At 47.2% G+C, this 13,932-nt stretch overlaps 1 protein-coding gene across 2 annotated transcripts in view; it reads right to left on the bottom strand.

Annotated features, from left to right (window-relative positions):
* The window catches only part of RBM27 (RNA binding motif protein 27), a 102,387-nt gene that overhangs the window by 75,184 nt on the left and 13,271 nt on the right, over positions 1–13,932 (bottom strand). For both annotated transcript variants that reach the window (XM_040406166.1, XM_040406173.1), the window contains exons 3-4: positions 3,875–4,011; positions 249–337 (exon numbers count right to left, since the gene is read on the bottom strand). In XM_040406166.1, coding sequence (XP_040262100.1) covers positions 249–337; positions 3,875–4,011 — 226 coding nt within the window. The remainder of the gene's footprint in view (positions 1–248; positions 338–3,874; positions 4,012–13,932) is intronic.

Below are 13,932 nucleotides of genomic sequence, written 5' to 3'. Positions count from 1 at the left end.
TGAACATAGGATGGTTTACAGAACACAAGTGAAGAAGGAAAGACTAAAAAATTCTGTCAGTTGCTCCTCAGCAACAGACAGGCAACTGATGATTTTTGAGGACATCGTGCTAATCTCTGAAACATTGGGGACACAAACCCTATTGGTGACCTATTTGCCGTTACTACGCATAGAATTTTATCTCGTCTTTTTTTCGGGCAACCCCAATAATAAGTCTTCCTGTGACTAAGCAGAGCAGACATTCTCACCTTCTCTCAGTAGAAGCCGATCGATTGCTCTGAGGACTTGGGAGCTTCTTTCTCCTCACTTCTCGCTCTTCGTCATAGCTCTCCTGAAGCTGGAGGTATTCGGATAAAGAAATGTTAGCATTGGATGGCAAATTTCAACAAGAATCAATATCAAAATTGGTTCCACCAACATTTCCTATGCACAAAGCAGCTTTTAAATGGGGTCATGATGAGCTACAGATCAGTCTCAAATTGAGAACGTATAGACAGTAGTTTGAAAATTTACTTCAATTCCGAAATAATAATTTTTTACACGGAGGTCTACGACTATGACTACAAATACATTGAAAGTCAGCAATGCTGGAACACTGCTTGGTGCATGTGGTATTAATAGAACAGTTCTTCACCATGAACCAGACAAATTAGTAGAAGTCTTCATTTAGGCTGGTCACCAAAGGGTGCCACAGCACAGGCAGAATGTGCTGAAACAACCCACATCTTTCGTTGTTTTGTAGACAAGTAAACCTCTAGAGCAGGGGTACTCAACTGGCGGACCGCGGTCCAAATACGGACCGCGGCCGCCAGTTGTCCGGACCCCGGCCATCCTTCAGAGCGCTGCTCCTCTCCTGCACACTGTGCCGTGCAGGAGGAGGAGCTTACCGGCGCACTTCCACCTGTCCCACAGCGCAGTGAGACAGGGCTCCCTCCACATGTAGCGCTCCTCCTCCTGCACACTCTGGCAGCTCTGCTCCATACAGCGGCGGGCACAGGAGCTGATAGTTCTCAGCAGCGCAGGAGGAGTCTCTCCCTCCCCCCTGTGCTGCTGCTGTCCCCACCGCTGCCAATAAGAAGAGGCAGGAGGAGGAGGGGAGGGGCTGTGGCCACTGCGCCACCAATGAAGAAAACTGACCTGAATACAAATACAGGAGGCGGGTGCCGGAATCAAATAGCCGGCACCCGACCTCTGTGACAGGGAGCTGCGATCAGCTGCAGTTGAGTTAACCCTTCAGGTGCGGTACCTGAGGGGTTAATTGTAGCTGATCGCAGCCCCCTGTCACAAAGGTCGGGTGCCGGCTATTTGATTCCGGCACCCGCCTCCTGTATTTGTATAAGAAACGTTGGTGGCACAGTGCGCCCCCCCTAGTATAAGAAACATTGGTGGCGCAGTGCGCCCCCCCCCCACTTCCCCATTATAATAAACATTGGTGGCTCAGTGGGAAGTGCCAATGAGGGTTAAAAATAATAAAAGAAAATTAACTCACCTCCTCCAGTTGATCGCGTAACTGCCGGTCTCCAGTTCTTACTTCTTTCTTCAGGACCTGTGGTGACGTCACTGAGCTCATCACATGGCCCATTACCATGGTAATGGGCCATGTGATGAGCTCAGTGACGTCACCACAGGTCCTGAAGAAAGAAGTAAGAACTGGAGACCGGCAGTTACGCGATCAACTGGAGGAGGTGAGTAAATTATTTTTTAACCCTCATTGGCACTGCCCACTGCACCACCAATGTTTATTATATTGGGGGGGGCGCACTGCGCCACCAATGTTTATTATTTTGAGGGGGGGCGCACTGCGCCACCAATGTTTATTATATTGGGGGGCACACTGCGCCACCAATGTTTATTATATTGGGGGGCACACTGCGCCACCAATGTTTATTATATTGGGGGGCACACTGCGCCACCAATGTTTATTATATTGGGGGGCACACTGCGCCACCAATGTTTATTATATTGAGGGGGGGCGCACTGCGCCACCAATGTTTATTATACTGGGGTGATGGGGGGGCACACTGCGCCACCAATGTTTATTATACTGGGGTGATGGGGGGGCACACTGCGCCACCAATGTTTATTATACTGGGGTGATGGGGGGGCACACTGCGCCACCAATGTTTATTATACTGGGGTGATGGGGGGGCACACTGCGCCACCAATGTTTATTATATTGGGGGGCACACTGCGCCACCAATGTTTATTATATTGGGGGGCACACTGCGCCACCAATGTTTATTATATTGAGGGGGGGCGCACTGCGCCACCAATGTTTATTATACTGGGGTGATGGGGGGGCACACTGCGCCACCAATGTTTATTATACTGGGGTGATGGGGGGGTGCACTGCGCCACCAATGTTTATTATTTATTATATTGAGGGGGCCGCCAGACGAAAAAGTCGGACATGTAGTACTTTTAGTCTGGCGGCCTCTCACCGTGCTGCGCCGTAACTCTGCCCCCATCCCCATTATAGTCGATGGGCACAGAGCAGCGGCACGGCGAAGTAGTGGCAAGATGGATCTGACAGGGTGAGCAGCCTGTCGGATCCATCCTGCTGCAAGTGTGAAAGTACCCTTACTAATGAGCGCTTCCATCATGGAACGCCCATTAGTACAGCCTTTACCTCCACCGCTACTTGTGCTAGTAAAAAAAAAAAATATATATTACGGCAGTGTTTCCCAACCAGTGTGCCTCCAGCTGTTGCAAAACTACAACTCCCAGAATGCCTGGACAGCCTTTGGCTGTGCGGGCATGCTGGGAGTTGTAGTTTTGCAACAGCTGGAGGCACACTGGTTGGGAAACACTGTATTACGGTACCTCCACCTCCATTTGCTCACGCTGTGGAGAACACTCCCTGCTGACTAGAAGCTCAGGACAGGACCTACAAGACGCCATCACGTTAGAGCACCGGTCCTGAGCTTGCAGTCAGCAGCGAATGTTCACCGCAGCCAGGTGAATGCAAATTTTTTATTTTTTTTTGCAAAAGCAGAGAAGGGGGGCAATACTCTTACTGGGGGCACTAATGGGGACATTAATCTTACTGGGGCACTAATGTGGCTATTACTAATTCTGGGACTTACCCGGGGCGCTCCACTATAACGTCAGAGCGCCCCACGCGCATGTATCACATGATCGCATGGCATCTTTACTGTTGGCGTTCAGCTCGGACCTTCACCTGACTGCAGACCCTGGTATGTGGACCTTTAATAAAACTAGTTAAGTACCCCTGCTCTAGAGAACCGCTGGCAGACAAGTCGGTAGAAGCAGCCTATACTTGGGAACCTGAGGGAACTCAGCTAGTCAAAAAGACCGTACTACATAGTGAAACCAAGCAGAATTTACTGAAAGGGGTACAAAGCAGCATAACAAGTGTTAGACAATTTGTTTTCATGTTATAGAAGTGCTTTATAGCAGGGGGTATCATCTATGAACCTGCAAGGATAGACGATAAGGTGCAAGTCAATTACATGGGTGACCATTAATATGAATGGTCAGCATACAATACTCTGCAAAAACAGGACCAGCATACATACAAGAGGGATTCCCACCTATATTTAAGGAATATATACATGATATACCACAGTTTTAAAGGCTCTGCTCAAATCTGGGTCATGGATTCCATTCATCAGGTAGTGCCTTACAGGAAACCATTGCCTTACAATGCGGTATCTGATGTTCTGATGAGAAGTAAGGCGAATAACATTCACGTGGTTAGCAGGAGGTGGTCCATAAGACGGACAACCTGGCTGCCCTCTTCCACCTGTCCATGGAGTATCTGGTACTGCAGCTCCAGTGGACAGGATGCAACCTGTGGACACGAGGACCAGCTCTCTAGGGCAAACGGGCAATTACACACAAATATACAAACCTGCTCTGTTCCAGAGACGGATACATGGCACTTTTCAGCTATCTCCACCTTTTCTTCATCTTTTACAGTTTCTTCCGGAGGGAGATAGCTCTTTGTGTGCAAACTTTCAAATAGTTTATCCACAAAGTCATTTGTTTCTGAGAAGAGAAGAAAAGGAGATGTAAATGGTATCTGTAAAGAACACAAAACTAGACATGCACGGGCCTTAGCTTTTTTTTAAAATTTATATCCAGACATCCACTGACAAAGTTACGTGTATCCAAAGGGTTGGCGGTGCACGTGTCAGCGGGCAGGAATACAAATAGTCAATATGTGAAGGAAAGACCGACACTCGCACTGTAGATATATTGAATGTGTTCAATATAGCTACAGTGCAAATGACGGTCTTTCCTTCACATATCCACTGACAAAGTCTTACAAGAAAACAAATATATTAGTTAGAACCCATGAGGATACAGTGCAGAGGTCATGTGCCTGGTCACTCCCTGGCACACGTATGTCCTGTGAATCTGTAGCTCAGGCCAACTTCCTGGATCAAGGAGATTTATCATCAGAGGTCGCAATAACGCCTGTACAAGCGTCATAAACGCCTGTTCAGGCTGTTTTACTCTTTGGAAAAAGTCTAAGGCGTACCAATACGCCTTAGACTTTTCCCCTACATTCAGCAGCACAGGGTTCCTGAAATAACCAATAGCAAAGCTCCACACAGTAAGGAGCTTTGCTATTGGTTAGTTTGAACGGGCGCCAGAGCGATACAGCGCCCTGCAGCAGAGGAAGCCAACGGGAGCTGAAAGGAGGAGGGGCCGGTGTCACGGCTGTATGTGAGCAACAATAGTATACACAGTAAAAGAGCTAATGACCGGACCCAAACTAGGGAGGATAAAGGGTGACCCCTGTCCGACCCTCAAAGCTCTCCCTATTCTGCTAAAGCACATGCCCGGATCCAAATGGCGGAACGAGGCATGCCCACGTGCCTAAGACTGATGACCACTGTAACCCCTACAATAGTGGAAGGGGCACGGCCACCGGTGCCCTACTCAGTATATGGAGGGAACCAAGGCCACCTCAGATCCAGTCAGAAAATAATCAGGTACACAACAATGTCTGTACACTTAGCTGAAGGTGTTGCAGCCGCAGAGAAGACTGATCCAAGGACAGCTGGCAATATCCGGAGTGCTTGCTGCAGCAGAACACAGGTCCAGTGAACTGATAGCTACAAGTGAAGATACTAAAGCAAGAGCTACAACTGAAATGAGAACTATAATCCACACCCTACAATAGGAGGAGGGGTGATATAAAGAGAGGGAAATCAAACGCATGAGGAACAGCTGGGAGGAAGGAAACCAAAAGTAAACAGAGCAGTGAGAACTCCTCCCAGCTCTAGTAGTGAAATCATCGCAGGGGTGGAGAAACAGAGCTGTGAGAACGTCCCAAAGCTCTGGTAGTGACAGTACCCCCCCCCCCCTCTACGGGTGGACTCCGGACACTCAGGACCCACCTTCTCAGGATGAGCCCTATGAAATGCCCTGATGAGGCGAGTGGCTTTAATGTCCGACACCGGAACCCACATCCTCTCCTCAGGACCATAACCCTTCCAATGAACGAGGTACTGAAGAGAACCGCGGACAATGCGAGAGTCCACAATTCTGGAAACCTCAAACTCCAGATTGCCATCAACCAAAATCGGAGGAGGAGGCAAAGAGGAGGGTACCGTGGGCTGGACATATGGTTTTAAGAGAGATCTGTGAAATACATTATGTATCTTCCAAACCCGTGGAAGATCAAGACGGAAGGCAACAGGATTGATGACTGACAAGATTTTATAAGGCCCAATAAACTTGGGACCCAATTTCCAGGAGGGAACCTTCAGTTTAATGTTTCTTGTAGACAACCACACCAGATCACCCACATTCAGGTCCGGACCAGGCACACGTCTCTTATCAGCCACACGCCTATACCTCTCACTCATCTTTTTAAGATTACTCTGAATCTTTTGCCAAATGGTAGACAAAGACGAGGAAAATCTCTCCTCCTCAGGTAAACCAGAAAGAGCCCCTCCCGAGAATGTCCCAAACTGCGGATGGAACCCATATGCACCAAAGAATGACTTATCAGAAGATTCCTGACGACGGTTGTTCAGAGCAAACTCAGCAAGAGGGAGAAATGAACACCAATCCTCCTGGTTCTCTGCCACAAAACAGCGCAAATATGTCTCCAGATTCTGATTGAGGCGCTCAGTCTGACCATTCGACTGCGGGTGAAAAGCAGAAGAGAAGGACAGCCGAACCCCCAGGCGAGAACAGAAAGCCTTCCAGAACCTGGACACAAACTGCGTGCCTCTATCGGAAACAATATCAGAGGGAATGCCGTGCAATTTAACAATCTGGTCGACAAAAGCTTGCGCCAACGTTTTAGCATTGGGTAAACCAGGGAAAGGTACGAAATGAGCCATCTTGCTAAAACGGTCCACCACCACCAGGATCACCGACTTCCCCGAGGAACGAGGAAGATCCGTGATAAAGTCCATGGACAGGTGTGTCCAAGGACGGGAAGGTATGGGTAACGGGAGAAGGGAACCTCAAGGCCGTGAACTAGGGACCTTAGCGCGAGCGCACGTCTCGCAAGCAGCCACAAAACCCTCCACCGACTTACGAAGAGCCGGCCACCAAAATCTCCGAGCAATGAGATCTACCGTGGCTCTACTCCCGGGGTGACCAGCAAGAACCGTACCATGATGCTCCTTAAAGAGTTTGTGACGTAGCTCAGGAGGCACGAACAACTTCCCAGAAGGACAACGGGCAGGTGCCTCAGTCTGGGCAGCCTGGACCTCGGCCTCCAAATCGGAATATAGAGCAGAAACAACTACCCCCTCCGCCAAAATGGGACCCGGGTCCTCTGAGTTTCCTCCTCCCGGAAAACAGCGAGAGAGAGCATCAGCCTTCACATTTTTTTATCCCAGGTCGGAATGTAACAACAAAATTGAATCTGGAGAAGAACAGAGACCATCTGGCCTGTCTCGGATTCATACGCCTGGCCGACTCCAAGTATGCCAGATTCTTATGGTCGGTAAAAACGGTGATAGGGTGCCTGGCCCCCTCCAACCAATGGCGCCATTCCTCGAAAGCCAACAACTCCCTATCTCCCACATCATAGTTTCTCTGTGCCGGGGAGAGTTTTTTAGAGAAAAAGGCACAGGGTCGCCATTTGGCAGGAGAAGGGCCCTGGGACAAAACCACACCCACACCCACCTCGGAAGCATCCACCTCAACAATAAAAGGTAAGGAAACATCGGGATGCACCAAGACGGGAGCAGACGCAAAACTCTCTTTAATCTTAGAAAAGGCTGCAAGCGCCTCCTCCGACCAAGAGGAAAAATCTGCCCCCTTTTTTGTCATGTCAGTGAGGGGTTTGACAACAGAGGAATAATTCAAAATGAACTTTCTGTAATAGTTCGCAAAACCCAGAAAGCGCATCAATGCCTTCTGATTCTCAGGAAGCTCCCACTCAAGTACAGCACGGACCTTCTCCGGATCCATGCGAAAACCAGAAGCAGAGAGGAGAAAACCCAGAAATTGAATCTCCGATACCATAAAAAGACATTTCTCCAGCTTGGCGTACAGTTTATTTTCCCGCAGAATCTGCAGAACCTGAAAAAGATGATCCTGATGGGTCTGAACATCAGGGGAAAAAAATCAAAATATCATCAAGATACACCAATACAAATTTCCCCATTAAATGGTAGAAAATACTATTAACAAAATGCTGAAAGACGGCCGGAGCATTCATCAGGCCGAAAGGCATAACGAGATTCTCGAAATGCCCGTTAGGGGTATTAAAGGCCGTTTTCCTTTCATCCCCCTCACTGACCCTGACCAGGTTGTACGCGCCTCTCAAATCCAATTTGGAAAACACCTTGGCCCCAACAATTTGGTTGAAGAGGTCCGGGATCAGAGGAAGGGGATAGGGATCGCGAATCGTGATACGGTTCAGCTCCCTAAAATCTAGGCAAGGTCTCAGAGAGCCATTTTTTTTTTAACAAAAAAAAAAAAACCCGTGGCCACAGGTGACTTTGAGGGACGAATATGCCCCTTCTCGAGACTCTCGGATATATAAGTTCGCATTGCGATTCTTTCCGGTTGTGAGAGATTGTAGAGGCGTGCTTTTGGCAGCTTGGCGCCGGGAATGAGGTTAATGGGACAGTCAAACTCCCGGTGAGGAGGTAGCTCCTGAACACCGCTCTCGGAAAACACGTCCGAGAAATCAGAGAGAAATGATGGCACAGTTTTAGTAGACACCTCTGCAAAAGTCGCTGTGAGACAATTCTCTCTACAAAAGTCACTCCACTCATTTATTTGCCTTTCTTGCCAATCAATAGTGGGGTTATGTCTAGTGAGCCAGGGTAACCCCAAAACTAGAGGAGAAGGCAATCCGTTAAGGACAAAACAAGATATATCCTCCACATGAGTGTCACCTACAGCTAGCCGGATATTGTGAACAATGCCCTTCAGAGATCTCTGCGAGAGTGGAGCAGAGTCAATAGCAAAAACAGGTATATCCTTTTCTAATGTGCAAACCTGAAAACCATGCATGGCTACAAATTGAGTGTCAATAAGATTGACGGCCGCTCCACTATCGACAAAAATCTCACAAGAAATGACTTTGCTCTCTAGCGCCACCCTGGCAGACAGGAGAAAACGGGAACTGCAGGTCAGAGGAAAAGCATCAATTCCTACATCAACTTTGCCCAAAGTAGCAGATGAAGCAGAACTTGATGATTTACCTTTTGAGGTTTTTCTCTTATTATCGCTCTTAGTACAGTTCAAGAATCTCCTAGACGGACAAACATTTGCCAAATGACCTATGCCCCCACAACAAAAACACACCATACTCTGAGGACTAAATCCTCTTTTATCAGGGGCAAGTCGACCTAGCTGCATGGGCTCCTCCTCAGAGGGGAGCGAGACAGGATGAGGCCCCTGCACACTGAATGAATCCGCACCACTGCCCCTAGACTGACAATGGCTGGACAGAGAGGTCTCGTTTCTTTCTCTTAGACGCCTGTCAAGGCGTACCGCCAATGACATGGCAGAGTCTAAGGACGTTGGTCTCTCATGGAAAGCAAACGCATCTTTCAATCTCTCTGAGAGACCATGACAGAACTGACTCCGGAGTGCAGCATCATTCCAACCCGAATCAGCTGCCCATCTCCGAAATTCAGAACAATAAAGCTCCGCAGACAGTTTGTTCTGGCATAAAACACGTAAGTTAGATTCGGCCAGAGCAACACGAGCGGGTCATCATAAATCTGCCCCAGGGCCACAAAAAATCTTTCCACGGATCGAAGGGAGGGATCCCCTGATGGCAGCGAAAAAGCCCAAGTCTGAGCATTACCCCTCAGCAGGGAGATGACAATCCTCACCCTCTGCTCCTGATTACCAGAGGAGTGGGGACACAAGCAAAAATGGAGTTTGCATGCCTCTCTGAAGCGAACAAAATTCTCACTGCCCCCGGAGAACGTTTCCGGAAGCGAGACCTTTGGCTCGCAACAGACTCCATGAGCCACAGCAGAGCCCAATGCTTGAAGCTGAGTCATAGATTGACGGAGATCCGCTACTTCCAAAGAAAGACCCTGCATGCGGTCAACCAGGCCAGAAAGCGGATCCATGTCAAAAAAGGACGGTTTTGGTGGATTATAATGTCACGGCTGTATGTGAGCAACAATAGTATACACAGTAAAAGAGCTACTGGCCGGACCCAAACTAGGGAGGATAAAGGGTGACCCCTGTCCGACCCTCAAAGCTCTCCCTATTCTGCTAAAGCACATGCCCGGATCCAAATGGCGGAACGAGGCATGCCCACGTGCCTAAGACTGATGACCACTGTAAGCACTACAATAGTGGAAGGGGCACGGCCACCGGTGCCCTACTCAGTATATGGAGGGAACCAAGGCCACCTCAGATCCAGTCAGAAAATAATCAGGTACACAACAATGTCTGTACACTTAGCTGAAGGTGTTGCAGCCGCAGAGAAGACGGATCCAAGGACAGCTGGCAATATCCGGAGTGCTTGCTGCAGCAGAACACAGGTCCAGTGAACTGATAGCTACAAGTGAAGATACTAAAGCAAGAGCTACAACTGAAATGAGAACTATAATCCACGCCCTACAATAGGAGGAGGGGTGATATAAAGAGAGGGAAATCAAACGCATGAGGAACAGCTGGGAGGAAGGAAATCAAAAGTAAACAGAGCAGTGAACTCCTCCCAGCTCTAGTAGTGAAATCATCGCAGGGGTGGAGAAACAGAGCTGTGAGAACGTCCCAAAGCTCTGGTAGTGACAGCCGGCTCCCGAGTCCGGATGTATGAGGAGAGCAGGGGCAGCGCTGCGCTGGCAAACATGGCGTGGAGCTGAAGAGGAATGGAGGGCTGGACCACTGCAGGGGAGCACGAACATCCAGTCTGACCTGCTCCACAAGGTGACAGCACAGCAATGTATCCATATGTGTAATGTATGTAGTGCAGTGTGTAGTAAATTCACAGCCGGCTATTATAACCAAGTAATAAACTACAGGGAAGATCCGCCATATTGGACTGGACTTTAACACTTTGCCATGTTTACTTCATGTTATTTAGACCAGTAATGGTTTCCCTGCATACCCACCGGTTCACACCACCACTATTTATTTCTGTTCTGCTCCGTTAGACGAGCAGAACAATGAAAATAATGGAAGTGTTGGATTTTTGCCATATGTTTAACGTGTACAAAAAAAACCTATGTTAATGGTCGCCTCAGACAGATGCCATACTGTGGTATCCATCACCATAGAGTTCCATTGAGGCCACACCAGATACTGACTGGTTTTCTAACGCCCCTCTGGGCACCTTGGACACTCATTTGCATAACATAAAAAGTGGATTTTATCGCTAATGAAACCATGAAAAAAAAAAAATTAAGACTACAGCAAGAAATAAGGTATTTTATTGTACATGGCAGTAGTAACACCTTAATATGCTCAAACCAGGTGACAGATTCCCTTTAATCTATGCATCCTTTCTGACATCAAAAGGAGTACCCCTTTAAACCCAATACCGTGCATTGCTCATCTATTCTGAGCCACCTGGAGCCTCCGACTCCTAGCCTGTTTGACACTGGAGGCCAGCAGTTACAGGAAAACTTACTATGATCTGCTCTGTATTCACGCCGTTAAGGCTGGGTTCACACAGGCATTGCGGGTGACATGCGTGATTTTTCCCTGTGAGTGCAAACGTTTTAATGCGTTTTGCACGCGCGTGAGGAAAATAAATCGGCATGTTTGGTACCCAGACCCGAACTTCTTCACAGAAGTTCGGGTTAGGTATTCTGTAGATTTTATTATTTTCCCTTATAACATGGTTATAATTGAAAATAATAGCATTCTTAATACAGAATGCTAAGTAAAATAGGGCTGGAGGGGGGGGGTTAAATAAAAAATAATTTAACTCACCTTAATCCACTTATTTGCGCAGCCCGGCTTCTCTTCTCTTCGCGGAAAAGGACCTGTGGTAACGTCACTGCGCTAATCACATGGTCTGTCACATGATCCATCATGTGATGAGCGCAGTGACGTCAGCACAGGTCATTTTCCTCCTGGACAGCAAAGATGAAGACAGAAGAGAAGTCGGGCTGCGTGAACAAGTGGATGAGGTGAGTAAATTTAATTTTATTTTTTTAACCCCTCCAGCCCTATTTTACTATGCATTCTGTATTAAGAATGCTATTATTTTTCCTTATAACCATGTTATAAGGGAAAATAATAGTGATAGGGTCCCCATCCTGATCATCTCCTAGCAACCATGTGTGAAAATCGCACCACATCCGCACTTGCTTGCGAATGCTTGCGATTTTCACGCAGCCCCATTTACTTCTATGGGGCCTGCGTTGCATGAAAAACGCAGAATATAGAGCATGCTGTGATTTTCACGCAACGCACAAGTGATGCGTGAAAATCACTGCTCATGTGAACAGCCCCATAGAAATGAATGGGTCCGGATTCAGTGCAATGCGTTCACCTCATGGCGCATTGCACCCGCGCGGAAATCTCGCCTGTGTGAAAGAGGCCTAATCCTCCATCATTCAAACCTAGTACAACTGAGCTATTGTCCCAACAGTGAAAAGTTAGGGCAGACGAGGCTGGAATAAGTGTCAGGTCACAAGCGCCTCCATCAGCAGCGATCTTATGTCTATGTGCATGCCACAGAACACTTGCAGAAAATGGGAGAGTGGCTTATGAAATACACTACTCACAGAATGTTAGGGATATTTGGCTTTCGGTGAAATTTATGGAAAAACGTAAAAAGTCCGCTACAGTCATATTATATCATGAAAGTAGGGCATTTAAAGTATAACTGTCATATATATATTTTTTTGGAGTATTGGATTGTGGTGATTAATATCTCCTTGGTGGCCCCATTTCAACTTTTCACTGTGTATTCAATTACCCCTTAATTCCCCATTTTTGTTCCCTGTACTGCCTACTTTCACCTGTGCTTAAAATAGGGTTGCTAGGCATGGTCCGTCTATGTGTTGAAGGACGCAGAAGCACGCAGCGTGCAGGCTCACATTACTGACAGCCAGGGACTGTAAGTAAATTATTAAAGCCAGGTCCTCCCCAGCAGCTGATAACAGTGCCTGGGCTGTGTGCACTTCTCCCTGTCCCTGCGCTTGGCAGACGCTCCCTCACTCAGCAGAGCTGGAGAAGTAGGGTTGAAGCAGCGCAGACCAGGGAAGGGAGATCTGCCATCTGCTCAGTGTATAAATGAAAGCAACGTGTGGTAAGAGGACCCCTTTGTGCTGCAGGAGATTAACCCTTTAGGGGGAGGGCTCTGGTTACTGACACTTTTGGGGGGCTATTGTTACTGGCTAGTAAGGGCAGGAGGGATTAGCCTCAGGGTGAGGGCAGTGGCGGCCATCTTAACTGAATAGTGAAATTGCAGTTATGCAGACTGGTTGCTAAGGGCTGAATCTTATTAAATATGGGGTAAGTCAGTCTAATAGTAGCTGATTCTGGAATATCATGTTATTAGTAACTACATATATGAAAATTGAAATTAGGGTCCAAGTGTGACAGTTATCCTTTAAGTAGAAGCATACAATGGTGATTTCCTCATCTCAAACTATTTATTGTAACAAAAGCCAACAACAGTTGTAGGTATACCCTACAAAAAAAAACGTCTCAAAAACTTGTCATGTGGACTTCAGCATCCATAACAGCTTGACAACAACGTCTGATCCTGTTCACAAGTTGACTTATTGTCAAGGGCGGCCCTCAGGTCATTCAACTTCTGGGGTACCGAGTTACAAGCCTCTGTGTGGCATTCATCATCCGGTTCCGCAGGGCATTGTTCAATGAAGTGGTCATCAGTGTGGGATGTGGCCAAAGGATGTCCACTTCTGTGCCTTTCTGTGACTCTGTCTCTATGCATCAACCTATTGATGACACTCTGACACTAAGCTCAGTGGCCACTTCCGTCTGAGAACATCCTGCTTGAAGCCTTGCAATGTCGAGGTACTGTTGACCAATTGTTAGGTGTCGTCTTGGTCTCATGATGTCAAAATGCATGATAAGAACGCATGATGCATGATAAGAATGACTGTTTAACCACCTCAGCCCCCATAGCTTAAACACCCTGAAAGACCAGGCCACTTTTTACACTTCTGACCTACACTACTTTCACCGTTTATTGCTCGGTCATGCAACTTACCACCCAAATGAATTTTACCTCCTTTTCTTCTCACTAATAGAGCTTTCATTTGGTGGTATTTCATTGCTGCTGACATTTTTACTTTTTTTGTTATTAATCGAAATTTAACGTTTTCTTTTGCAAAAAAATGACATTTTTCACTTTCAGTTGTAAAATTTTGCAAAAAAAAACGAGATCCATATATAAATTTTGCTCTAAATTTATTGTTCTACATGTCTTTGATAAAAAAATGTTTGGGTAAAAAAAAAAAATGGTTTGGGTAAAAGTTATAGCGTTTACAAACTATGGTACAAAAATGTGAATTTCCGCTTTTTGAAGCA

Source organism: Bufo bufo, chromosome 1, assembly GCF_905171765.1.
Source record: "Bufo bufo chromosome 1, aBufBuf1.1, whole genome shotgun sequence".
NCBI classification, from domain to species: domain Eukaryota; kingdom Metazoa; phylum Chordata; class Amphibia; order Anura; family Bufonidae; genus Bufo; species Bufo bufo.
This window is presented reverse-complemented; position numbering and strand designations above follow the sequence as displayed.